Below are 27,597 nucleotides of genomic sequence, written 5' to 3'. Positions count from 1 at the left end.
ACCTTCGAGTTTACCTTGTTTTTGTGCTTCAAATTAAGTCATCAAACTAACAATCATCCCATGCTCATTCTCGTAGAGTCTACCTCCTTAGGAAACTCCAATACCTAGATGCATTAAGCTCTCCAACCTAGATCCATTTTGTTCTTTGTCAAACTTAACCACTTGAGGCATAATGCACTCAAAATCTTCTCCCTTACTAGATAATAATTTCCTCATAATCTTTCTAAGCTCACACTAGATATACATATTATAAATGCATAATAAATTTAACTTAAACTATTCGTCAACCACGTCAAAACACTACATAGACGCCACATAAAAACACCCTACTCGAGTTTGACTAGCTAAGACATCATTGAATTAATAATCTTAATTTTTATACACTTAAAATTAAATAATAAAAATTTATTATAACTTAAGGTTTAAATTATTAAAAATAAATACACTAATTTAACTACATATATAAAATATAATGGTTATCAAAACAAATCAATGATTTTACATAATATGTTAAGTCGAAATCAAATTAATGTAATGAAAATTTTAGTTACGAATTAAATGCTTTATTAATAAGAATTAAATCTTCTAAACTAAGCCAAGAGTACATACTGTTATAGTTATTAAATTTTAATTTTAATTTTGAAAATGATTTAAAATGTTGTAGTAAACAAAATATATTTTTAGTGATGGACTTGTCTCCACTCAACTTAATCAAAATTACTATAAAGACTCTTACTAATATATTACAAATAAATAATTTAACTAAAATTATTTTAAATTATTTGAAATTAATTTAAAATTAGTATTAATAATTGCTGCAAATTATAATAATTATGATATATTATAATAATTGATTACTCTCATTCCATTCCAAACGTTCCTCACAAACCGCCTCCGGCTTATATAAAAATAGATAAATTACAAGTTCTCTATAATTCCCCAATAACATACACTTACCAAAAATTGATCTCTATATTATTATAATCACCCTACCATACAGAAACATTAAACAAATATTTTTGAAATAAATATATGTTTGTTTTTTTATAAAAAAAAACCTAAAAGGGTACACTTTTAATTTTTGTTAGAAATCAATATACCAACGACTTACTTAAACGCTCACAAATAATCAACAAAAGAAAAATAAAAACATATACATAAATAGATGGGGATGTAGCTCACGTCACGAAAGCCAAATATAGCCAATACACGATGCAGTCCTCTCATTGCTTCCCCAATTCCACTGCAGAATGTAATGCAGAGTATTTGTACACCAGCTTCCTTAACCCCTATCCCATCTTCCACTCACTTGTACACCAACTTCCTCGACCCCTAACAGATCTCCCCAACCCAAGTGTGCATCGTTATGCCACTACCGTTGCTACTACAACAGCTTCAATTCCATGACTTCCAGCTGAAAACCCCCCCGACTCAGCTTTAGACCGAGAAGCAGCGATCCAACCGTCCATAATAGTGCGAGATGAATAGCCCGAGCGTGTAGCAATACCTCGCACTTCAATTTTGCTTGGGGAATTCTTGAGGGGCAGCTGTCAGCCAGGGGATTCTGCAGTCAAGCCACAGCATCATCACAAGCGCTGTCTTCTTCATTGGCGAAACATGTTGGGCATTATCGTTAAAACGCAACAGGAAGAGTATCATTTTTTTAAAGCAATTTAAACCAATGGTACATATAGAAATCTGAATGGATACAATACTTACGTACACATACGTGCCTAGGTATGTAAATGAATGTGTTGTGTATATATTTGCAGAGGTTTTAGAATATTATTTTAATATCTTTCAACATAATAAAGTTCGTTCTACTTCAACCCTGATTCAATTTCAATTTTTAAATTTCCACTATAGGTTAGTTTGGTTTCAAAATTACTCAAGCAACTATAAAATAAAACATGTCCACCAATACTTTCTTGTCAAACAATGCCCATTAGGTTATATTCATCTACAAAATTTCATGAAGATACACGATTCATAGTACATTTTAGCTAATGTGGATTCGCAAGGAACATATTTCTTTTACTAAGACATCAGCATAATCCACCATGTACACAAGGCAGTTGGTCTAAGAAGATACCTTTTCTTAGGATTTACCCCCGCCCAAACCCTTTGTAAATGTCTTATTATCTTTAAAAGGACAAAGAATGAATGAGCTCAACAGATCAGTTCAGAAAATAAAGAAAAATATTTGCATGTTGTCGCCAGAATTCAAAGATTGAATGAGTACGCTTCTCCTAATTTATAATGGGCTAAAATTGCAGAAGGAATTCGCGGTGCACGACTAAATTGTGCCTCCGCATAATTTAAACGACGGTAATAACATGCAGGATATAGTTACACCATCTAGAAAACACACAAAAATCCAATCACAATGAAAAAAGCCACCATTGGAAATGCCAATTGAAATATTGGATGAACTAAAACAACAAAAACCAGGGGACCTCAAATTAAAATCTACTCTTATCTGTCAGAATAATCTTGATCCGATTTAATAAAAAAAACACGACTATCATAGCCAAGCAACAGATTAGGAATAGAAAAGGGAAGTGATTTATCTATTGAACCTCAAGTCTCATAAAAAGTCGTAAGAAAGCAGAGCATTAATTCTGGGCCTAATTTTATTTCCCCCCTTTGTGTATGCAGATCTCTATATGCTTGTATCCAAGAATTTGGATAGAAGTAAACATTTATTTCTATTTTTTTCACGTAGGAACCATATTACAATCTATTGGTCTCCATTAGGTTCATCTCCAGTCAGAAAATTAAGCGAATTCCCTTCTCTAATTTCCATTACACGGGCTCCTCGTTACCTCCGCAGACAGATTCCATGTAAAAGTTTATGCAATAACAAGGCAAGTTCCAAAGGTTTCTCAAAATTAAATAGCACATACTCCCTTGCCTACCAAAGCCATGCAATGGAGCTAAGAGTTTCCAACTAGATAACTTATAAGCTAGTAAAACCATTCTAAAAAAGACAATATGGTTTAGATTGATCAATAACCACAATAAGTTCAACAACATATAAAATGCCTCATGTTTTTGAAACGTAAGTTGCAAGTTTCAGATTCCTTAACATATAGATAGTTAATTTGCCTATATAGTTGTAATAGTTTTCTGATGTTTGCAGCTAACTTATCAAAACCAAGCATCTTTATTAGATAACAAATATAGACTGGAAGTACTAATAGCCCTTGGTATTTGATGTCAGGTAAATAGAACTTATAATAATCATTGAGTTCTATACAAATCTTGGAGATATCAGGTCAACTATATTGAGTCAAAAATAAGTAATAACAAGTGGAGTCATCCAGGTCAACTAAAAAAGTCATGTAAGTAGACCGTATTGCCACTCCCTGGGCCTTCCAGCCACCAGTAACCTTTCTACATCAATAAGGCATTCCTATCTTATAGCTCATCGCTTGTATAGTTAATTACAGTAGCCTAAGCCATAAAACATAACTGACTATTACAGAAACCATTTCCTAGAATAAGAGGCATTCACCACTAGCAGATAATTGCATTTTTTTTTCTTTTTCTAAAGCGAGGTCATTATTTATAATTATCATTATTACTAGTTACACGGCCTTTATAACAGGGACAAAAGCTAGTTGTCTTTGTTTTTTCTCATATTGGCTGATAGAATCTGATGAGCCCAGTCTCAAATAGGCAAAGAAGAAGTCCATCAATGCAACTCTATCAAATAAATATCAATTTAGACATGAATTATAGAAATTCATTAACACTGAAATAAAGCGTCAGTGAACTAAGGGAAGAGGGAGCATGAAACAAAAGACCCACAAGAGTAACAAATGAAGGGGTAAATTGGAAACAGAAAGGAAGAAGAGCTGAGAAATGGACCAAGAGCCTGTTCAATGCATTATTGCAAGTATATTTTTCCCTTCGAAGGAAACCTTTTCCAAAACTAGTTTGTCTCCTAAAAACATACCTACTCATCTATACATTTTAATCTCTTGCATTTTTTGCATCGCCAACGTCTAAGTACAAAATTCTAAAAATTAAAAAGTGAGATACCATATGCACAACTGCATGATTAATTAAATAGAAGTTTCAGAGAGCTATAGAATCAATAGTAGCTATATGTTTCCTAATGATGATTAGATTAAATCCTAATAAAATTTTCATTTTCTTGTTTCTTATTGGTTAGAATGGTATCTAAAAACTAAATGACATGGTCAAATGTAGATGATCCTACTCCTAGTTCTGAATATGTACAAATGTACCAGTATAAGAAGTTCATATTGTTGAACCGAAAAGTTATTAGAGATGGACAAATCTCAACTAAAAAAAGTAATAATAAGAAGGCAATCAATGGGATTTAACATGAAAAAAAAATCATAGGGATTAAAATAGAAACTAGGAAAAGGACAGCAGAAGGATGAATTTCTTAAAACCAAACAAATATAAGTATCAAGAGAAGAAAGCATGGAAATAACCAACATAGATCAAATGATGTGGAAGTCGAGATCATCACATTGAAGTCCAGGGAATCTCAAGAATTCAATGTCTGAACTAATAGCACCCTCCAAACTGCAGATACCACAAAGCAATAAACCAAGGTCACAATTTAACCCAGCCAGTTTCAAAAGTATCAAACCATAGAGATGCCTATACCAGGAAAGGAAAGATAAGGATTTGCAGAACTTCTTTAAACAAATGTGTATTAAATGATCACAACAATTTACAATTGTTGATATTGGGAAACGAAAAAGATACGCAAGACCATGTTAAACAAATTTGTAATAGTAAATGTTCTCACTATTTAGAAAAAGATTATAGATTCGACTAACAAGGTACACTAAACACTAAAAATAGCAAAAAAAAAAAAAAAACACACAGCTTGTTCATCATTCTCACCTTAACCTAAATATGGTTACAATCAAAAGATCCTCATAGTTGCATACACACTCTTGACATCTCAGTAAAACTGCTCCCTACCACCAAAAGATATCGCTGAAAGATGAATTTCCCAAGGTATTTTTCAAAATATTAGTTAGCTAAATTTGTGTTTGAGAATTAGCTATATAGAATTTTCTATATACGAGGTCTGCATTACTAGATTTAAAGCGCAATGCCATAGGCAATATGATTGTTTTACCAAAATAAATAACTTGACCCCCGTTAAACATAAGGTTCAGAGTCGTTTGGATGAAATATTCTTCAAGTGTGATATAGACAGCACAATGTTTTTTCACAAAACAAAGGGAACCTTGGTTGATTTGTATTTTCATTTCCCATGTCTTCTCTTTCAATCTCCATATTAAATACTCCTTTCAATTCACAATACCTTCCTTTCCTTCAATCTCCTTTCTCTACCTTGCAATTTTCTAAATGAGCCAGACATGGGAAGGGGAGCAAAAAAATAATGAGTTTAACATGAAGGAAAATAAGGAATTGTCATATTTGAAGGAAACTGGAAGGTTCCTATCTCATAAGCTTGAAAATTTGACTTTACTAAACATTTATGATTAGCATGATTTAAAATTAATCATATCTAAAATATAGTATGTCCTGACACAGCTCTGCAGATAGACCAAATTAGAAAATGTATTATCCCAGAGCGAAGTGAATAACATTATTTAAGCATGAAAACTGACTTCTTTTATGCAACATACAGTCCAACAATGTTTGCTATGTAAAGCAGATTATGCATCAATGATTTCTTCACAATCACAAAAGTGAATACATAAATTTCCAAACTAGATAACTGGAGTGATGTATAATATTTTCTGTTCTGACCAAAAAATGATCTCTTTCCTTATGACTGTACTCCTCTTGATGAAGAAACTATCCAACAATTTGTGTATGTTTTAAAAGTGGAGACATCTGACAGAGAACAGATGTCAACATTCATGACAAATAATAATTGAAAAATCACTTTTGGCAAGCTGTATAACTAGAATTTTTTTGCATAAACCAACTGAACCAAGCTGGTGAAATTAGCCATCTCATATTTAATATGGAAAGAAACATGTTACATATCAGTTTTCAATATATTTATTGCTGTAATTTAAGTCAAGATAGGGCAAACCTATCTACAGGTCTAGTAGCTATGACTGCTAAGTGAACTAAGGTGTGCTTCCGCAGACCAGAGATTAAATCCCTAGTCACAGAAACGTTTTCCTATAGACTTCAAACTTTCTTGAATTTTAAAGAATATCAACCTATAGAATTTGATGAATACATTCATTGTGTTGGGGTTGCAAGGTTGCAAACATAATCCCACATTGAAAACACGTAGGAAAAATCATGGGTTTACAAGAGAAAAAATATCTCCATTGACATGAGACCTTTTGGATAGAGTCCAAGAGCAAAATCATGAGCGCTTAGGACAAAGTGGACAATATCATATAATTGTGGAGATATCTAAATTCTTTTCGATCCTACAATTGGTATCAAAGCCCGGACTGCCAGAAGATTTAATCGCCGGCTGTGCACAAGAACTATGGTCTGATTGAGCCATGTGTGTACAATACTGACCTCGAACAAAGAAAGTGGGGGCTCTTATGTTCGGATCAAGAGAACCAGACACTAGGTAGGAAGTCTTAGTTGCAGCTAGACAAGGAAGTCCTAATAGGTCGGGTGGACCGAGGGACAGGAAGACCTAGTGGGTCAAGAATTGGACGTGCAAAGCCTATGGTCCTTTGTTTGAGGAGGAATTGTTGAAGTTGCAAGGTTGCAAACATAGTCCCACATTGAAAACACATGGGAAAGATCATAGGTTTATAAGAGAAAAGATATCTCCATTGGCATGAGACCTTTTGGATAGAGCCCAAGAGCAAAATCATGAGGACTTAAGCCCAAAGTGGACAATATCATACAATTATGGAAATATCTAAATTCTTTTCGATCCTACACATTGAACATTTGCCTGAATTCAACGTTGGTTGGCAACTTAATGACCCCACCGGATAAGTTTGGTTGTTATTGTTGATTTGTTGTTGTAATTTTGACCTAGAGAGTAAAAAATATTTCAAGCAACAGGAAAAAGTCATGGTTGGGTTAAATCATTAGAGGTGGTGGCAAAGCCAACATTGAGATAAAGATGTCAAACAGTCAAAGTCCTATTTGTTCAAGATCATTTTCCGGGATTTATTATCCAATACCATCAAGATGGGTTTCTTTCTTGGAGGCTAAAAGAAGTAAATCAAGAAAAAAAAATATATATCAAGAAATTTAAAAGAACTGTGCATGCAAATGTAAAATTAATATAAACATAAACTTCCAAAAGTGAAAACAACAAATAACATAACACAAAAAATTGATCTCCTCAAAACTTCAATGCTCGGCACAATTTCAAGAAGGAACTTAACTAATAATTGTTGTCAACAATCATACAAGCCCCAATTATTGCAATCGCGATCAAAAGACGATTTCATACTACACGATAAATCTAAAGGAAACTATTTGTAAACATGAAATAATGTAATTTGGATGGGGCCCATAATCACTTCAAAACTAAACCGAGATCCAAGAATGCAAAAAAAATTATAGTGAATGACCACTTAGAGATACTGCATGTTCTAAAAGAACTGAAAACTCTTGCACTGTTCCTCTACAAAAATCTAAGCGTTCTGAATCTTGAGTTGGCCACTGCAAGTTACTAAAGTCTCTGGGTGCGTCAATGAATTGAACCTTTGTATTTGGCAAAGCATTAAACACTCGCACACCACAAAGCCTTGGTCAAGTCTAAGAAAAGGCATATAATTATAGAAAATATAAAAAACCTATGTATAGCACAAAAAGGAATATTGTAGAATAAAAATGAATAACACTTAGATGCATAATGAGAACTGATATTATCTAACCAACTACATATGTAAGTTTGGTGCATATTCAATGCTCTTATAATGTGAAACTCATAGCATGATCAACCAAATTTGCATATATATTATTGGTTATAATTTGCATGTCTCCTTGCATTGCTTCTTCTAGGCATGTGCTACTGCAAGTGATAGTCTTTAAATCAATTCAGAGCTTAAAATGATACCTAAGGTAAGAGGTAAAATATCTCATACTAGGGCACCCATAAGATGGTCAGGTAGCAATGCCCCTGCATCATGAAGAATCAGCCTCAAATCCAAGTACGTCAATGAGTTCTTGGCCCAAACCTAAATTTATATTTGCCTAGCACTGAGCAGAAGGTACAGGTCTTTGTTTGATTACAGGTATAAAATACCAGGCAAGAACAGGTTACTCCCAGAGGAAAAGAGTGCCAATACAGGATAATACCCACAACTGAATTTGACTAGTTACATTTGCAATTTATCACGTGATTGATGTATAAAAACTACCTAAAATCAATACAGTTCCTTTTAAGTTAAATTAATAAACCTGCTACTCACAAGTCCAAAAAGAAAAGTTTTGCTACAGGTAACTAATATAAACTGCTGAATTAGACCTGTTGCTGAAGGAAAAATGATTGGAAAGATTAATTATGATAAGGACATGCCCAAATAGACCTTTACTTAAAATGGTTGTTGATGTCCAAGAGAGCATGCAAAGATCTAAATGAGAACCGTTGTTCTAGAGAGCATGCAAACACATCCAAATTTTTTTAAAAATATAGCAAAAGACAGCTAAAAATAAAGTAAGATAAAATAAAAGTCAGCGTATTTAGAATAGAAAAGGTACAATAACAGAAGGAAAGATAGTATAAATCTGTAAAACGACAAACACGACCATTGGATGAAGTTCTACAACTAGAGTTTGTCAACAATCTCCAACTGGAAGATTCAACTTCAGACAAAAAAAGCATTTCCAATACAGTAGTAACCTGAAAAGAAATTCATAAGAACAAACAATTAGAATGTACCTAAAATATTTCACATGCTTCAAACAAAGCTTCACTTGCATAATCGGTAAAGATCAATAATATTAGATAGCAAACTACCATGATGGTTCTTTCATTTCAATGGTTTTCCAAAATCTTTCCTTTTGTTCTTCCCTTCGCGGGGTGTAACATTCTCAGAGATTCTATAGAAAACACAAGAAATCAGATTATCAGACTCAGTGCAATAGAAGATCCGACTTGCTTATAGTTTCTTTTTGACAGAAATGGGCAACCTATTCTTCATGTTGGCCTCTCTCTTGAAAGCTAACACCATATTCAGAGCCATCTTTTGGTGCTCCCTGGTTTGTGCATGTAAATCCAACCCTTCCACTGTTTCACAATCAATACTGCATATGCGACACCATCCCATAGTCCCAGGTTTCCTCTTCTTTAACAACTCAAAGGCCTCCATGTCACCTCGTACATTATGCTGGCAACAAAAATCCACTTGAAAAGTTAAAAGCAAAATGATATTCTACAAGAAGTACCATGGTCAGAAATTACAAACATGTAAAACAGGTGTGCTAAATAGTATGACAGGCGTACTAAATAGTATGATGGAAATTGGGAAAGATATCATTGACAATGAAATATTTTCCCCAAAAGGTGAATAGCATTCAAGAAATGGCTCACAATGTTAAATGGTGCAGCTTCATTTGGAAAATCACGACCATGAATGCCACCAAAACTAGGATCACCGGTGGGCATGCGACCCTGATTGAATGGTTCCCCTGCACAAAAATTACAAGAGAGATTTTAAAACTGAATAAACATTTTCCAAAAATTTACATGGAAAGCTAGGAAAAAAATCTAGTGTAGGTTGATGTGAAATTATCATCATCCAGATAGCTGATATTGAAAATACCTGATTCAAATTGTTCCATCTGGAAACTTCTAGAACCATCAGGAATCTCTCTTAGAAATCGACCAGGCATTGGCCCAGAACCTAGCATAGATGGCATTGAAATTTTACTATCACGGAAAGAACCAGCAGATAAATCTGATGAGGCATGGAAAGGTTTTGATCTTTCAGTAAATCCATGTAACTCCCTAGAATCAATATCCCCCAAGCGCGGCTTACCAGTTGTTCCAAACCTACTGGATGGAAGAGCACCAAAATCTCTAACAGGGCTACGTATTGGAGGAAGTATGTCCATATGGCGATCAAACTCATCATGGGGGCCAGGAGGCCTACGTGTTTCCAACATATCCATCATATGATTTTCCAGACCAGGCCTACTAGCTGGGAAAGAACCAGTTTGGCCTGTGGCGAAAGGACCAGGAATTCCATCGGGCCTAGGCAATGGTCTGTCAAAAGGCCTAATGTCAGGACCAGTCTGCTGCCAGCCTCTATCAAGGGGCCTTGATGAATTGTAACTATCAAAGTTCCGCAGACCTTCAGAATCTAAATGGGCTGGCCTAGGAAATTGTTTTAAATCTTCTTCAAATTCTCTACGACCTGCATTATGTCTGCCAGGATCAAGTGGAAAATGTCTTGGCATTCCGTCCTCCGGTAATGGTCGGAATCTTTCATCAGGGAATGGCTTGAATCTGTCTTCAGTCAATCCAAGAGCAAAAGCAGGATCATGCATGTTATCAACTTGCATTTTTCCTGGAATCCCATTAGCTTTAATAAGATTGGACTTTCCCAGTAGATCTGATCTGCCATCTGAAAAACCAGGCCTCCTTGTGTCATACATTTCAGATTCCAAAGCATTTGATGGTCCAAGATGAGAGGGACCTCCACGATCTTCAAGATGAAATAGAGGTCCTCTTGGCATCAGACTCGAAGTATTAAAAGCTCCAGAGTTGGGCACGTGCTGAGGATGCTGTGAGACTCTAACACCAGAATGTGGCTGAGACATATGACTTTGACCTTGTCCTTGAGGAGCTAATGCCTGTTCTGGAAACCCCCCATGCTGTGGAAATCCAACATGCCCAGCAAGTCTACCTGAGGGGGGAACCCCTGGACCAGGAGGGCCATCATGATGTGCATCAGAATGATAACCACCACCATATGGTTGTCCAGTTGAAGATCTAAATGACTCTTGTACAACTGAAGGCTGCCCCTGAAGAGAAAGGTGTTCAGGAAAATTCTGGCCAGGGGGCCTCATCTGGCCAGATGCTATATTTTGTCCAGGCGCCTGAATTTGATATGGCAGAGTTTCCTGGGATCTTCTATCTTGATTAGCCCCAGGATGTGGAATATGATGGGGCAACATTCTATCAGGTGCTGAGAATCTAGTGGTTGCAGCTGTTGCATTTGAAGGATGGCCATAGGGAATTTGCTGTGTTGGGTAGCCCTCCTTACCTGGTAAAGGACCTGATAAAGGAACAGGTCGTGTACCAGAAACCGAACCATTCCAAGCCAACTGAGAAGAACTCCTATCCTGATAACCAGCCTGGAAATGTGTTCCTTCATAAGGTGGAGCAGCATTTTGAAGAGTCGGTTGTTGCAGATGACCTCTCTCAGGAGCTGGCAGCTGCTGGGATTTAGTTTTACTAGCAAATTCCCCAGCATGTGAGCCTTCAGTTAAGCCAGATGACTCCTTAAGTTCAGCAGCTAAAGAGGAATGCTTGTGAGTACCAGCATCAGAAGACACATTTGACCCTCGAACTTCAGATGGTGCACCACACTTTTCATCGGGCTTAGCTTCTGTGCTTTGATTTTCCCCAGCATTTCCATCATTAGGAGCATCAGGTCTCTGGTTACCATCAACCAAATCAGCCACTTCCTTCTTGTCTCCATACTTATGCTCAGCAGGCTCTATACCTTCCTCTTCAGGAAGTGTTGAAGCCATCTCTGATTGTTTATCATTTTCCTTGCTGTCACCAACAGGTTTTTTATCGGTTTCTGACTCTGACTGATTGATCTTTGTGTCAGTTGTGGTAGAAATTTCATTTTGAAACCTTCCATCAGCACTGTTTGCAACTGATTCATTTGTCAGTTCCACAGATATTCCCATTTTGTCTACCACTCCTGAATTTGGAGGACCAGCTGAAGGGATTGAAACTGCTTGGCCACCAGGTTGTGAGAGATGAGACTTTACTGACTCGGGTGTGACAGTCAGACTAGGGCCAGGACGTGTCAAGTTGCTATGATTTGGTGATTGTTGATTTAAAGATGGTTGAGCTGGCTTGCCTGGACCACCAGGAAACTGTTGGATTGATTGATGTGGCAAGGTATTCGCTGTCAATGGTCTCATGGCTGTTTGATGTGCTGCCATACCTTGAGCAGGTGGACCATGAGGATGAGTTTGTGCAGTAACATGTTGAATATGTTGTGGACCCGGAGGGTGCATTTGTTGTTGCGATGAAACCATCATTTGTGGAAACTGCTGGCCAGGAAGCAAATGACCATGAGACTGTTGAGATGGAAAAACTTGTTGCTGTGGCTGGGCATGCATTGGAGGATACTGGTGCTTTTGTTGTCCATGCTGATTAACTGGAAGATGAGGTTGTTGCTGAGGATGAGCAGGCCTTTGCGGTGGCAGCATTGGTTGTTGCTGGACTTGCATTGGCATATAACCAGAGGGTGGAGGCATCTGAGATGGTTGTTGAGATGGAAACTGGTTTGGCATTTGGACAGGTTGCTGGGGAACAACCTGTTGGGTTTGTATGAACATGGGACGCTGAGGTGGGGCACCAGATTGGGTTTGCTGATACGACTGATGCCCTGTCACAGGATGACTTGATGGATGCTGAGGTTGTGCAATTGATTGGGGTTGCATTTGCTGATGGGCATTAGGATGTTGGGGATGCATTTGTGGTAGCATTGGTGGCTGTTGTACAGCAGTCGGACGAGCCTGGGGTTGTGTGTGTGGATGAGTTTGTTGTTGAGGGAGAGATTGTGGATGTTGCTGTGGCTGGAGTGGTTGTTGAAGTGGAGGCACCTGCATCTGTTGGGGTGGTTGTGGTTGAGCATATTGTGTCAGTGTTGGCTGCACAAATTGCTGAGCTGCTATCTGTGCTTGAGGTGGCTGATTAGTTTGTGGGAGTATCTGTGTGTAAGGCTGCTGAACAGGCACAGTAAGTTGTGGAACTTGCATTTGTGTGAGCTGTGCAACAGGTTGAGGTTGCCCTTGGGATTGAGGCTGAGGAAGTGGTTGCTGAATTGGCATCAAAGGCTGCTGTTGCTGTGTTTGAGCAGCCTGGGCAAGTGGTTGGGGCTGACCTATAGGCTGGGCATGGACCTGAGGTTGAGGTTGAGGTTGAGGTTGAGGTTGAGGTTGGGGCTGCACATATAGGGAAGGCTGCTGTTGTCCTTGTATTGCAGGCTGAGTTTGTGCTTGTGGTTGCCCATACTGTGGGTATGCCTGCTGTTGATACTGGGAATACTGTTGATAATGCTGCTGGTAAGGGTCATAACCAGGATACATCTGATAGTACTGTTGATATTGCTGCAATTGTTGCTGCTGGTACCATTGTTGAGTAGGAAGTTGCGATGCAGCTTGTGCATAGGCAGTTATATTGGCTTGGGTTTGGCTTTGAGAAGCAGCTGCAATAGTAGGTATAGCGGAGGCAGTAGCAGGAGTTGCAGCAGAAGGTGCTGTTGGAGTAGATGCTGAAGCAGCTGCAGGAATGGCCACAGAAGCTGTGCCAGCTGTTGATCCAGGAGCAGCTGCAGATGTAATGGTTGGATCCTGGGGAACAGTTTGGCTAGATGTTGCTGAAGCTTGAACCTGGCTATTATCCAATTGTTGTGCTTGAGGTTGCAAGCCCTGCATTAAGCACGTTAAATAAGAAAATAACAGCCAGTTTACCGATTTTTCTTTTTTTGAAAAAAAAATAGAACCAAGACAAAGATTTCCAGACTCACAGGGCATATTTGAGTATGCTCTTGCACTTGCCTATGTATAATTTGAGTACCACATCTATTGCATACAACAGGTGAATTTCCAAAAGTACAACTACTGCAATGTGCAATGCATTCAGATAATGTTCCCTGCCACTGACACCCACTCCTTTGATAGAGACAGTTAACTGCTACTTTGCCAATGGTCTCCCCAAGAGCTTTATTTGATTCAGTAAGTGGCTGAGCATAAAAACATGTGTTTATAAGAAGGAAAAAAGCTACTTATTTACGGTTTTGCATAAGAAAAAAATTGTGGGAAAGAAGAGACCTTCGAGTCTGCTTCAGTCACCAGATATCCATCATATGGGCATGCATGTGTGGTGGCAGCAATGTAGGATAAGCATGGTTTGCAATACAAATGGGTGCACTGAGTTTGTAAAGCTTCACTAGGGTAGATAAGTGTCCGGCAAACAGGACAAAAATATTCACCAGGAAGGGATTGAATATTCACTATACACTCATTATCGAAACCCATTCTGCAAATAATGCCAATCAGATTGAGATCACTGATAGCTAACTGGCCTGCAAATTCAAAATCTCAGAAGTAACACACTGCACATGCAAATAAAAAAAACCTGTTTGTGAAAGTAAATCATAAAGCACCAATATTAAATTTTATATACAAAATCATCTCCATTAACTTTCAAGGCAGTTAATGAGTGTTAAGTCACCCTACCTTGAGAAGCATGTCATGCGTCTAATAACCAACCATTGGTGCAAGAAACAACAACAGTATCAGTAAGACATGTAAGGAAAAAGACAGTGAAATAGAATCAAATATGATGCAGCTGCCTTCAAGTATTTAAAGCATAGTGTGTACACAGATTTTAGAAAACAAATAAAAGAACAAAAACTGCATAATCAATTTTTGCGTTTGCTAAGTAGGAAGTAACTTAATCCTCACCAATTCTTCGATTTCAGTGAAAAAGGGAGGTAAATAAAGTTTCAGCATCTAGAAAACACAGACATGTTTCATTTATTTTCTTTTATAATTTTTACTTATTTACACCGTATTTCTTCCCTCCAAGTGAACACAGCATGAGAAAATTGCTGAATTGTCCCAGTAGTGTCTGCGGTTAAACCCATAGTAGAAGTTCAGAAACAGTCAACCAACCACCAAAACACCACACCAACAGGAAACCGCGCAGACATAAGCATCTCAGGATCCAAACGCTGCAGCCTGTTCGCATAGCACTTCGAGCGCAACTCAGAAGTTCTTAGAAAAGGGACAAAACAACTCCCGCCAGAACTAGCGACGCGGCACCTTCACATAAACCAGAATGAATAGAAGAAGGGAGAAAGGAAAGGAGCGATACCTCGAGATTGTAGGCAGGCAGGCCAAATTCTGAAAGAACGGTAAAACCCTAGACTGGAGACCAGCAGCGACCAAGGCGTAAGGTCCCCGCCGGCGGAAGAGAGGATGCACCGACGAGATCTAGATGATTGCAGTTGGCTTGACGAGATCGGAGTATGGTAGCGAAGATACCGGCGAGAGAGAGGGCAAGTTGAGAGAGGGCGTGGGCCGCGTGAGGCGGTGGAGATGAGATGAGAGAAGGCGGAGTAGTGGGGATTATAGTGCTCACCCTAAAGGCTCTTTTATATCGTAACATCTGACGATTAAGATTGCTTGATCGTCAATAAACGGTTACGATCTTCTGTAAGGGATGCATTAGTTGAGTCAGCTCGATTAGCTTTGATTAAAAAAACTTTATAATTTTAAAAATATTGTCATTTTACTACTCAACCATTCTACTAATATTAGTAATTAAAGATTTTTTTAGAATTTTCAAAAAAAAAACAGTGGAGGGTAATTTTAGAATTTTAATTGAATTATAGAAGTGTCGGATGAAAAGATGATATTTAATAAAAATTATTCAAGTTGATATTAAAAATAAATACCAGGATGAGTATCCTCTAATCTCTATTTAAAGATAAAAGGGATGTACAAATTATTTCAATTATAGAAATATTAAATTAATAAATGGTACCATGAAATATTCGAAGAAGTGTAGACAAAAAACTTAAGGCGAATCAAAAATTAATTTAAATTCGTATATGTAATATTGACTATAAAAATTATATATGTTCTTAGATAACTAAGTTAAAAAGTATTAGAAAAAATAAATAAAACTTATATATGAGATTCGACTGGAAAAAATTTATGGCAGAGTCTTGAAAAAAACTATATGAAGAATGTAAAAAATCAAAGATATTAACAAAGTGTGTACTAAAATAATTAAGAATGTATATAAAAATATAACGACAGAACTCCAAATATATTGATCAAAGTAAAGATAAGGTTAGATAAAAGGATCAATTGTGAATTCATATATTTTATATTAATTATGTATGAATTCATGTAGCAATTAAAATGTATTGCTATAGCATTTTTTTAGCATTTTTTAGTCAATAAGACACTTGAAAAAGTAAAATTTAAACTCAAATATTGCTAGAAATATTAGAAGTGCACAATTTTAAGTTTAGTAGAGTAAAAAATAATATATGAAATTTAAATTTAAAAGAATAAATAGTAAGATAATTGTGAAGATAGGTGATAATAAATTACTTATAACTAAAAGTTTTAAGTATATGAGATCGTGTCTCCAGGGCTATGGTGCAGCGGAAGAGTGTCAAGTTGTTGTATTTGTAAAGATTTTTCTTCCAAATAAGATGTACAATCACTAGATGCTGGGTTTCTAAACCACTTACCACGAATAGTTCCTCGATGGAAAACTTTCATGGAACTAAATCGGTAGTCCCATATTTGATGTTATTTGATTCAAAAAAAATTTTAAGTTTATGAGATCGCTTTTGATAAAAGGATCAAGGGATTAATAGAGATATTTTACATAGGATATAAATAATATAGTTGGATTTAAGATGAATATTAGGTGTTCTTTATAATCGTTAAATACTTATAAGTTTTAAAAAAATTATAAAATAAGTAAGGCATGCTTTGCTATACAAAACTGAATATTGCATCAAAAAAATCATTGTTTTATAACAAATTTTATGAAAAAAAAAATTGTTGCAAAAAAAATTTGCGACGAGTTTTACAATAATTTTTTTTTTATCACTGATAGATTGTCATAAAATTTTGCGATGAAAAAATATAAATTCATTGTAAATCATGAATGAAAATATTTTTAGTCGTAAATCAGTGATGAAAATAATTTCATTGCACATTAACAACAAAAAATGTATTCATTGATGATCAACATTGAAAATCATTTTTGTCACTAATTTACGACAAAATTATTGTTATCGTAAATTACCAAATTTTACAACTAGCAACAAGTTTATTTTCGTTACAAAATTTGTCACAAACTACTAAATTTTTCAGTCAACCAAATTCCAATACATCAAACAAATTCATATACACTTCAACACAAACAAACAATACATTATCATACAATACATCAAACAAACATAAAAAAAACACAAACAAATTTCACATACAAATTATCTCCCAAAAAAAATGTTATAAAAAATACAATATATTCAAACACAACAAAAATATTTTCCCAATAACAACAAAATCTAATTAATTTTTACATGTGACAATTGCCAATAAGCTTAAGTAATTGAAAATACAATAGTGAGACAATATGCCCATCTGCCATGGTCAGTTACATGGAAGAAAAACACATGATGATAGCCATTACCTAAAAGATTTCTCAATCAATGTGCACTTGGAGACTAAATCACCAATTGTATCAGTTCTCTGTCTATCTGTTTGTCTTTAACAGCGAATTGTTGGCTCCGGTGTGGTCGTAGTCGCTTTACGACTGTTGGAGCTGTCGAGGATTGATATTGGAAAGGATGCAAACTGAAATCGTCGAGGTCGGTGCTTAACACTATCTCCGTAAAATGATATTGCTCCGCTACAGGTGCTAACGGATAACAGCAATTCGTTTCCAAGATACAACGACGTTGTCTCGGAGTAGCAGCACTACAAACTTCGAGACCGACAAACCTTCTCGTAGGCTTTTTGGACTCTGAATGTAGAAGGAATGAAGCTACTCTTAGATGCTTGGATGGGTTGATTGAATGAGTGAGTTTTTCCAACATCTGGGGGGGTCTTCTTATACCAAGTGAAGAGGTGAGGTACCCTTTGGTGAGGACTCATCTGGACCGTTTAATCCAGAGGAGTACATCCATTCAAATTGCACTTTATCTGGGCCTTTAGATTTGAAAAAGGTTGTAACCCTTTTCATATAGCCTCTGATCTCAGTCGTTGGATCAAAGAGTTGTATCTTTCCAGATCCCTTCTAATCTTAGCCGTCAGATTAATCCTTCCAGTCTAACGCTTCAAATTAGATCCCATCACCAGTGGTCCGATCGCGACTCTTCGCGATCAACGCTCCAGATCGCATCACTTGCGATCTATCACCATCTTTGATCCAATGATTGCCACTCGTTTGCCCAGTTCTCCCTACCCGTGCCACATCATGACTAGTAGTCAGGTGATATGTCACCACCGCCGCATGGAGCATAAATTTAAGCTCCTCAATGCGAAGTGCAAAGTGCACCAACAAAGCGTCCGTGCACGCGTGGCGGGTGGGGGGCTCGCAGGTGCGAGCACCTGCTCGCCCATGGGAAGAGAGCACCTTGTGTTTTTTGCGTTAACTCCAATAACACATCAACAGATATAAGGAGACAATCTCTCCTTGTTCTTTTAGATGTAGGACTATTCCTCATCTACTAATTTTGGGTTTCACTTTAAATAATTAATTTCTCATTCATCCGTAATCGGTTTTGAGCAAATCAATAGTCTAGATTTATCTACGTGAAACGTAGATTTTGAATTTGAAGTCAATTCTAAACTTTAATCGACTGATGACACCTCATTTTTCCATTCGAAAAATTGTATTCCAATAATTCCCACATGAATGGAAATTTATGTATGTATGCACGCTGACACCTTTTCAAGAGTCCAATCGATAAGTCAATGCATCGGGAGAGGTAACTTGTGGCTTTGAACCTTCCGTAGTGGAATGTTATTGAGCATACTAGGTTGCGCAGTGAACGTGATGTCTTGAACTGCTCAGTTGTTTGTGTATACTAAAACAATAACACCCACACAAAGACTTATCTCACCTACTTTTTTGTTCTCATGGTTGGTTCCATTTTGTCCATGGACACCATCTTGGATTCATGAGTGCTTCATTGAAGCAGTCTGTCTTCACACTCATATAGGTGACACTTCTATCAAGAGTATCCTACCATACTCTACCTTATAAAGGTATAGAAGTCATCAAAAATATAAGCTTAACCTCACTACATGTGGTAGGACAACACAAGTTCATCCTAGGATTGGGATAGAGATAATATATCTCGTGTGTTGTAACACAACTTTTGTAATTTCATTGTCCCATAAACCAAGATCTTAGGATCTCCAGTCAACAAGGTTGGGTTACCGTTACAGCCGTTTTAGTTGTAGATTTTTAATCTCATTCCTCTCAATGAGTAGTATACTTGATCTCGACTTAGCCCCTTCGTAAGAGGATATGTCAAATTATCTTTGGACTTGACATAGTTGATTGCAATCACTTCATTCGAGATCAACTGCATAATGGTATTATGTCTACGATGTATATGTCGTGACTTACCATTATACATACTACTCTGTGTCCTTCCAATTGTCGTTTGACTATCATAGTGTATAAGTATGGCAGACATAGGTTTTGTCCAACTCGGAATATCTTTCAAAAAATTCCGCAGCCATTCAGCTTCTTTAATTACTTTGTCTAGTGTTATAAGCTCGGATTCCATAGTTGACCGAGCAATGCACATCTGCTTAGTGGATTTTTAAAATACTGCTCCTCCACCGATTATGAATACATACCCACTAGTGGATTTAGAATCTTTTGTATCTGATATCCAATTAGCATCACAATATCCCTCTAAGACAGCGGGATACTTTCCGTAATGTAATCCGTAGTTCATAGTATATTTCAAATATCTAAGAACTCGAATCAGTGTTTTTCAATGAGTGTCGTTTGGATTACTCGTAAAACGACTCAGCTTGTTGATCGTACAGGCAATATCCGAATGTGTGCATTTTGTGAGATACATCAAGCTGCCTATTATCCGAGAATATTCCAATTACGATATGGGCTCACCATGGTTTTTCGCTAAGTGTTGACTTAGATCCATAGGTGTTTTCACTGCAGAGAGATCATACGCATTGAACATTTTCAACACTGACTCTACATAATGGAATTGTGTGAAAACTATCTCATCCGATGTCCTAAGAATTTTAATTCCCAATATAACATCTGTTAGACCCATATTTTTCATATCGAAATTCTTGGTCAACATTTTCTTGGTACTCATGATTACCTCATGATTACTACCTATTATAAGCATATCGTCTACGTATAGACAGACTATTACATGACCTTCAAGTGTGTTTTTGACATAAATGCATTTGTCACATTCATTTATTTTGAATTCGTTTGACAACATTATTTTGTCAAATTTTTTTTGTCATTGTTTAGGCACTGTTTAAGTCGGTACAACGACTTAACAAGTCGACACACCTTTTCCTCTTTTCCTGGAGCTACGAACCCCTCGGGTTGCTCCATATAGATTTTTCTTCCAACTCATCATTTAAGAACACGGTCTTAACATCCATTTGGTGTATTTCAAGGTCATACAGTGATGCGATGACTATCAACACTCATATGGATGTAATTCTTATCACCGATGAGTAGGTATCAAAGTAGCCAAGACCTTCCTTTTGCTTGTACCCTTTGGCTACAAGTCTAGCCTTATACTTGTCAATTGATTCATCAGGTTTATACTTGTGTTTTAGTATCCACTTACAACCTAATGGTTTGGCACTAGGAGGAAGGTCTACTAGTTCCCAAGTATGGTTATTCATGATGGACTCGATTTCACTATTGATGGCTTCTTTCCACATTGGGGTGTCAGGACTAGAGAGAGTTTCGCCTAATGTTCTTGGGTCCATTTCTAACATAAAGGTCATGAAGTCTGGCCCGAACGATTTCTCAACTCTAACATGTTTGCTCCGATGTGGCTCTTCACTTTAATTATCAATAGTCCTTTTACGTAGGGGTGAGCATTCGGTTAATTTGGTCCATAAATTAACCGAATTAATCGAAAGCCAATTTAGTGTTAGCTAACCGAATCAAATCAAAGATTTACTAAAATTAAATTAACTTAATCGGTTATTTCGGTTAACATCGAATTAACTAAATTTGTTTAAAATAACAATAAAAAGAATTTATACAAAATTAATATCAAATTAACCGAATGCTCACCCCTACTTTTATGACAACTAAGTTCAGAAACATCATTTTCGTTAGAACTTTCGTTGTCATTACTTGGAACATTTTCCCTCTTATTTGGGAATACATTTTCAAAGAATATCGCATTCCGAGATTCTATGATTGTTCCCATATGAATATCAGGAATGTCTGATTTGTGAACTATGAATTGATATGCGCTATTGTTATGGGCATATCCGACAAATATCGCATCGAACATTTTAGGTCCGATCTTTGCTTGCTTTGGCTTAAGTACTTAGACTTTTGCTAAGCATCCCCACACTTTCAGGTATTGTCAGATGGCTCGCGACATTTCCATAGTTCATATTGTTGGGATCTTAGATGGCTAGAGGGGGGGGTGAATAGCCTCTTTGAAAAATACTAAACACAAATTTCTTCAAGAACTTTGTTAGCACAGCGGAATTAGAAGACTAAAACAAAAAGAGAACACAGCACACTAACTCAGAGATTTACGAGGTTCGGGGATAACTTGCCCCTACTCCTCGGCGTGTCTGTAAGGTGGACGATCCCTTGATCTTCCGGTAGATCACACCCCGGAAGCTATCCGGCTAAAGTATTCTCCTTCTCTGTGGAGTAACCTCTCCACAAAGTCTTTAACAGCAGTAAGAAATTAAGCACAAGACTTACAGTAGTGGCTCAAGTGAAATGATCAAAGGAAGCTCACAGCCACAATCAGCGAAGAATAAGCACAAGCAGGAACACAAGAATACAGCCTCTCTTCAAGCACAAAGCACAGCACAGCTTATTTCACACAATCAACCGAGAGCACTATTCCTTGCTTCCTCGTCTCTCTTCTTATGCCTCTGCTCTTTTTCTGCAGAAACTCTGCGTCGAATCTCTGCTGTAAACACAAGCATCGCCAATCACTCTTCCTCCTCAGCTAGTTCTCTGAACTCACACCAATACCATCCTTGGTCTTGCTGGTGTCTTCTGAGCTCCAACCAACTCACAGGAGTCAAGCTGATCGCGAATAGAGATTGCAGTCTGTTAGCATCAGTATCCGTTGATGCTCAATCTTCCCTCATCGCAGTGATACACAGAAGAAAGTAAGCTCTGTCTTATTCCTTTGATGAGGCTTAATTTGAAATTAAGCACTGGAATGAACCTGCAACCTGCACCACATAAAGCTCACAGCAGAAGTTGATTAGTTCAAACGAATCGAAACCGGAGAACGGCGGTGTGTGCGAGGCGGTGTGGTGGATCGGTCGGCGGACGATCCACACTGATTGATGTCGATCGGTCGTGAAGACCGATCAGGTATCCTGATCGGTCTGCGACCGATCAGGCTTAATGAGTGCGGTTCCTCGCACTCTAAGATCGTCACCGATCGGTCCCAAGACCGATCAGAGGTATCTTTGATCGGTCCTGGACCGATCAGAGGAATATGGATCGTCCACAGACCGATCCCCGCCTTTTCCTTCTCGCGACATCATCTCACGATCGGTCTGACGATCAGATTACTCGATGAGACTCGGTGTTTCTGATCGGTCTCTGGATCGATCAGTAGCATTTTAGCACGCCCGATCGGTCACCGGACCGATCAAGCAAAGTTCATCGATCGGTGTGTCCCGATCGGTCCAAGTCTTTGGATCGGTCTGTTGACCGATCCAACGCCTATGTGATACTAGAATTGATCCTGAGAATGAGCTACCGAGCCCTCTCTGACTTCGTCCGGTCCAGAGAAAGAGCTACCGAGCCCTCTCTGACCTAGTCTGGAGAACGAGCTACCGAGCCCTCTCTGACTTCGTCCGGTCCAGAGAACGAGCTACCGAGCCCTCTCTGACCTAGTCCGGAGAACGAGCTACCGAGCCCTCTCCGACTTCGTCCGGTCCAGAGAACGAGCTACCGAGCCCTCTCTGACCATTCCGTGCCAAGTCACCATACTTGGATTTTTCCCGTGCCAAACTCCCTGCTTGGACTTTTCACCAGATGTCTGGTCAACCTTGACCCATCTAGATTTCCCTTGCCTGGCTTCACTCACCAGGACTTTCCCTCCCAACTGATCAACCTCGATCAGTAGTCATTCTGAGTTTAATTAATATCTGATACAAACTTAAATCAGTGTCAACATCAAAACAACAGCCAGGTCAGACTGTATCAACACATATGGTGTTTTATCATTTTTCTTGTGAGGAATTTTGTTGAGAATGTGGTTTGCCGATAATATAGCTCCCCCCCAAGTTCTGGGGTAAACCTGAATTTAAACAAGGCATGTATCATTTCTCTTAGTGTCTGATTTTTATGTTCGGCAACGCCATTTGATTGAGGTGAATAAGGAGTCGTTGTTTGATGGATAACGCCAAATTTTGAACAAAACTCATCAAACGGTGCACCATATTCTCCACCTCTATCGCTACGAATTATTTTAATTCCTTTATTAAGTTGATTTTCAACTTCTATTTTATAGGTTTTGAATGCTTCTAAGGCTTCATCTTTATTTCTTAAAAGAAAGACATAACAGAATCTTGTGTAGTCATCGATAAAAGTAACAAAATACTTTTTACCTCCTCTAGTTTGCACGAATTTTAAGTCACGTAGACCACTATGTATTAACTCTAGAGGATTTGTTGACCTTTCCACTGAATGAAAAGGTAGTCTCATCATTTTTGCTTCCACGCACACTTTGTAAGGGATCGATGACCGGCTAGAAGGGGGGTTGGATAGCTAGGTCACCCCCAATTTACTTTCTTCTCTACAAGGTGTTAGTGCGTAGCAGAATATACTAAACAAAAATAATAAAAACAAGCAAGAAAGCACAAACACTAACACAAATCCTTTACGTGGTTCGGAGATTGCTTGCTCTTACTCCACGGCGTGTCCTTGAGGTGGACGAACCCTTGATCCTTCGGTGGATCAATCCCCGGCAATCTCCGGCTAGCTCTTACTCATTCTCGGTGGAGTACAACCTGTCACAAAGCTCTCTTCCTCTTACAAGATGAAGACTTAGATTAGGAGGAAGAGAATGACTTGGAAGCTTTGGACAATTGCTAAGGAGTTATTCAACAAGCATGAGTAACTTCCTTCAAGCCCCAAAGTTTCCTATAAATAAGAGGAGAAAGTTGATCATCATATCAACTCATCTCGGCACCATGTCGACTGGCAAAACCATCAGTCGACTGGTGTTACCGTTGGAGGTAGCCAACGGCTACTTCGCAGCACCAACAGTATGCCAACGGTCATTTACCAGTCGACTGTTAAAACATGCAGTCGACTGGTGCAGTTGACTGCTAAAACATGCAGTCGACTAATCCACACTGACCGAACGGACAGAACCATTCTGTTCGCACCCAGTCGACTGCTAAACATGCAGTTTACTGCTATAGTACTGCTACAGTAAAATCCTAAAACTAGGATTTTACTCCAAGTACAATTTCTCATGCACTCGTACCCTCACCCTTACGACTCATTTGACACTTCATTTGCAGCTTTAACCTCTTCCTTTAAGCCTACTTCCTTTGGCTCTCATCCCTCGGATACATTCAAGCCCGCGGCTCGTCCCCAATGTCATTCTTCGCGTATGCCTCAAAGTCGCTTTTCTCAGCCCTTGTCCTCGCTACTTTGTCCACGGTCCCTCGGATGCTTCATCCTTCACCGGACCCAAAGCCATCAACTTGAGTCACATATGTATCCTGCAAACCTGCACAACTCAAATACACATATCAAATACAAGGGTAAACCTAACTTAAACTTTTTGACACACAAATCAAAACTATAATCGTACCGATCAAAACCTAGGTCGATTGCAGCAACACACTTCACATTTGTGTATTTCGTCAAGATTGACGTTTGGTAATAAATTTAACTTGACGAGACATTTCAGTGTTTTATTATTAACGTGCCCAAGTCAATCATGCCATAAATTAAAACACTTAACAACATAGCTGGAAGCTTTTATTTTATTACCATCAAATTCACGGTATACAGTTATTACAACTATTTTGAACAGACTCTGTTCTAGGTACCCCTTACCTACGAAGACACCATTCTTCGTAAGTACAAAGTTGTTGGACTGGAACACTAGTCTGAAACCGACTTTAACAAGTGTTGATTCAGAAACTAGGTTCTTCCTGATGTCAGGAACATGGAGCACATCAATGAGTGTTAGCTCCTTCCCAGACGTCATTTTCAGAACTACTTTCCCGAGTCCGATGATCGGGGATGTCGTGGAATTTCCCATATAGAGCTTTCTTTCACTTATTGGAGTATACTTGGAGAACATCGCTTTATCAGAATAGATATGACGTGTCACTCCAGTATCAATCCACCACTGCTTCAGGTTGTCCACCACCATGTTGGCTTCAAACAAGACCACAGTGAGATCCAGTTCCATGTCGTTAGAAGTTGCGACCTAGTTCGCAGCATCTTTCTGACTCTTGGTTGGTTTCTTTAGGCGTCTGCAATCTTTGAACAAGTGCCCTAGTTTTCCGTAGTTGTAGCAAGTGCCTTTGAACTTCTTGCCTTGGTTCTTCTTTTTGAATTGCTTCGGCTTCTTGGCGTTCGGCTCAGCCAGGTTGGACATCTCATCGTCTGCCCGCTTCGTTCCTCTGGAGTCGGACATCTTTCGATTATCTTCCTCAATTCGTAGCCTTAGGATTAGGTCTTCAATTCTCATCTCCTTTTGCTTGTGCTTCAGGTAATTTTTGAAATCCTTCCATGATGGAGGAAGTTTCTCGATTACCGCAGCTGCTTTGAACGACTCGTTCAACTTCATGCCTTCGGCATTCATATCATGCAGTATCAGTTATAAGTCTTGGACTTAAGACGTCACACTCTTGGAATCCACTATCTTGAAATCCAGAACCGATCGATGATGAATTTCTTCAGCCCAGCGTTTTTGATTTTGTATTTCTTTTCAAGTGACTCCCATAGAGATTTTGTCGTCTCTATTGAACAATACACGTTATACAACGTGTTGTCCAATGCGTTGAGAACGTAGTTGCGACACAGGCAATCTCCGTGCGACCATGCATCACATGCAGCCTTACTATCGGAATTACCATCCGTAGCGGCTGGCGGGTCTTCATGCAAAAATCGTATGAGGTTTAACGTTGTCAGGTAGAACAACATCTTCTGCTGCTATATTTTGAAGTCGGCTCCGTTGAACTTTTCCGGCTTCTCTCCAGGTGGAACGGCGGTCGAAACCGGCTTTTCTCCGTGTGGAATGGCGGTTGGAACATTGTTGATCGTAGCCATCTCAATTTGCACAATATCATTTTACTCTTGTCTATCCGTTTGTCTTTAACGGTAAACTGTTGGCTCCGATGTGGTCGTAGTCGCTTTACGACTATTGGAGCCGTCGAAGATTGCTGCTGGAAAGGATGCAAACTGAAATTGTCGAGGATAGTGTTTAACACTATCTCTGTAAAACGATATTGCTCCGCTACAGGTGCTAACGGATAGTAGCAATTTGTTTCCAAGATACAACAACGTTGTCTTAGAGTAGCAACACTACAAACTTCGAGACCGACGAACCTTCTCGTAGGCTTTTTGGATTCTGAATGCAGAAGGAATGAAGCTACTCTTAGATACTTGGATGGGTTGATTGAATGAGTGAGTTTTCCCAACATATGAGGGTTCTTCTTATACCAAGTGAAGAGGTGAGGTACCCTTTGGTGAGGACTCATCTGGACCGTTTAATCCAGAGGAGTGCATCCATTCAGATTACACTTGATCTGAGCCTTTAGATTTGAAAAATGTTGTAACCCTTTTATATAGCCTCTGATCTCAACCGTTGGATCAAAGAGTTGTATCTTTCCAGATCCCTTCTAATCTTATCTGCCAGATTAATCCTTTCAGTCTAACGCTTCAAATTAGATCTCGTCACCAATGGTCCGATCGCGACTCTTCGCGATCAACGCTCCAGATCGCATCACCTGCGATCTATCACCATCTTCAATCCAATGATTGCCACGTCATGTCTGAGTAGTCAGTAATCCTTTCAGTCTAACGCTTCAGATTAGATCCCATCACCAGTGGTCCGATCGCGACTCTTCGCGATCAACGCTCTCGCATCACTTGCGATCTATCACCATTTTCGATCCAATGATTGCCACGTCATGCCTGGGTAGTCAGGTGATATGTCATCGCCGTCTGGAAAATTTAAGCTCCTCGCGATGATGCGAAGTGCACGCATGGCCCATGGGAAGAGAGCACCTTGTGTTTTTTTGTGTTAACTCCAATAACACATCAACATATATAAAGAGACAATCCCTCCTTATTCTTTTAGATGGGGGATTATTCCCATCTACTAATTTTGGACTTCACTTTAAACAATTAATTTTTCATTCATCCGTAATCGGTTTTGAGCAAATCAATAGTCTATATTTATCTACGCGAAATGTAGATTTCGAATTTGAAGTCAATTCTGACTTTCATCTACTGATGGCACCTCATTTTTCCATTCGAAAACCCATATTCGAACACTTTCCTCTAGATGCACACTCATGGCTTGTGCTGGTTTTTACTATACCATAAGAATGCATTAGCACGGTAGAATAGTTAGCATCACTTGTATCTCAACATAGCATTTACCAAACAAAAACGGTTGGACTAGTGTCTAT

At 38.3% G+C, this 27,597-nt stretch overlaps 1 protein-coding gene across 8 annotated transcripts; it reads right to left on the bottom strand.

The window, feature by feature from the left end:
• Positions 1-1,126: 1,126 nt before the first annotated feature.
• On the bottom strand, positions 1,127-15,282 carry LOC121985371 (trithorax group protein osa-like). 8 transcript variants are annotated; one of them, XM_042538781.1, is made up of 10 exons: positions 15,038-15,282; positions 13,990-14,243; positions 13,686-13,901; positions 9,732-13,587; positions 9,500-9,597; positions 9,100-9,296; positions 8,927-9,009; positions 8,716-8,809; positions 4,474-4,563; positions 1,127-1,602 (listed from the first exon to the last, which is right to left on the bottom strand). In XM_042538781.1, exons 2-7 carry the CDS (start codon positions 14,194-14,196, stop codon positions 8,940-8,942), a joined length of 4,644 nt encoding a protein of 1,547 aa, XP_042394715.1. In that variant the 5' UTR covers positions 14,197-14,243; positions 15,038-15,282; the 3' UTR covers positions 1,127-1,602; positions 4,474-4,563; positions 8,716-8,809; positions 8,927-8,939. The 8 variants fall into 8 exon arrangements, with proteins under 8 accessions (XP_042394715.1, XP_042394714.1, XP_042394718.1 ...); XM_042538780.1 differs by having other exon boundaries at positions 1,127-1,564; XM_042538784.1 differs by having other exon boundaries at positions 1,127-1,564; positions 4,508-4,563.
• Positions 15,283-27,597: the final 12,315 nt, after the last annotated feature.

This window comes from Zingiber officinale, chromosome 5B (assembly GCF_018446385.1).
Source record: "Zingiber officinale cultivar Zhangliang chromosome 5B, Zo_v1.1, whole genome shotgun sequence".
NCBI lineage: Eukaryota > Viridiplantae > Streptophyta > Magnoliopsida > Zingiberales > Zingiberaceae > Zingiber > Zingiber officinale.
This window is presented reverse-complemented; position numbering and strand designations above follow the sequence as displayed.

Excerpts from the sequence above, each read along its gene's own strand:
- LOC121985371 (XM_042538779.1), bottom strand. The coding sequence starts at position 14,196 with ATGGGTTTCGATAATGAGTGTATAGTGAATATTCAATCCCTTCCTGGT. Across the intron at positions 9,598-9,731 it reads GATGGAACAATTTGAATCAG|GGGAACCATTCAATCAGGGT; the intron begins GTATTTTCAATA and ends ATTTTTGTGCAG. Across the intron at positions 9,010-9,099 it reads GAGGCCAACATGAAGAATAG|AATCTCTGAGAATGTTACAC; the intron begins GTTGCCCATTTC and ends TGTTTTCTATAG.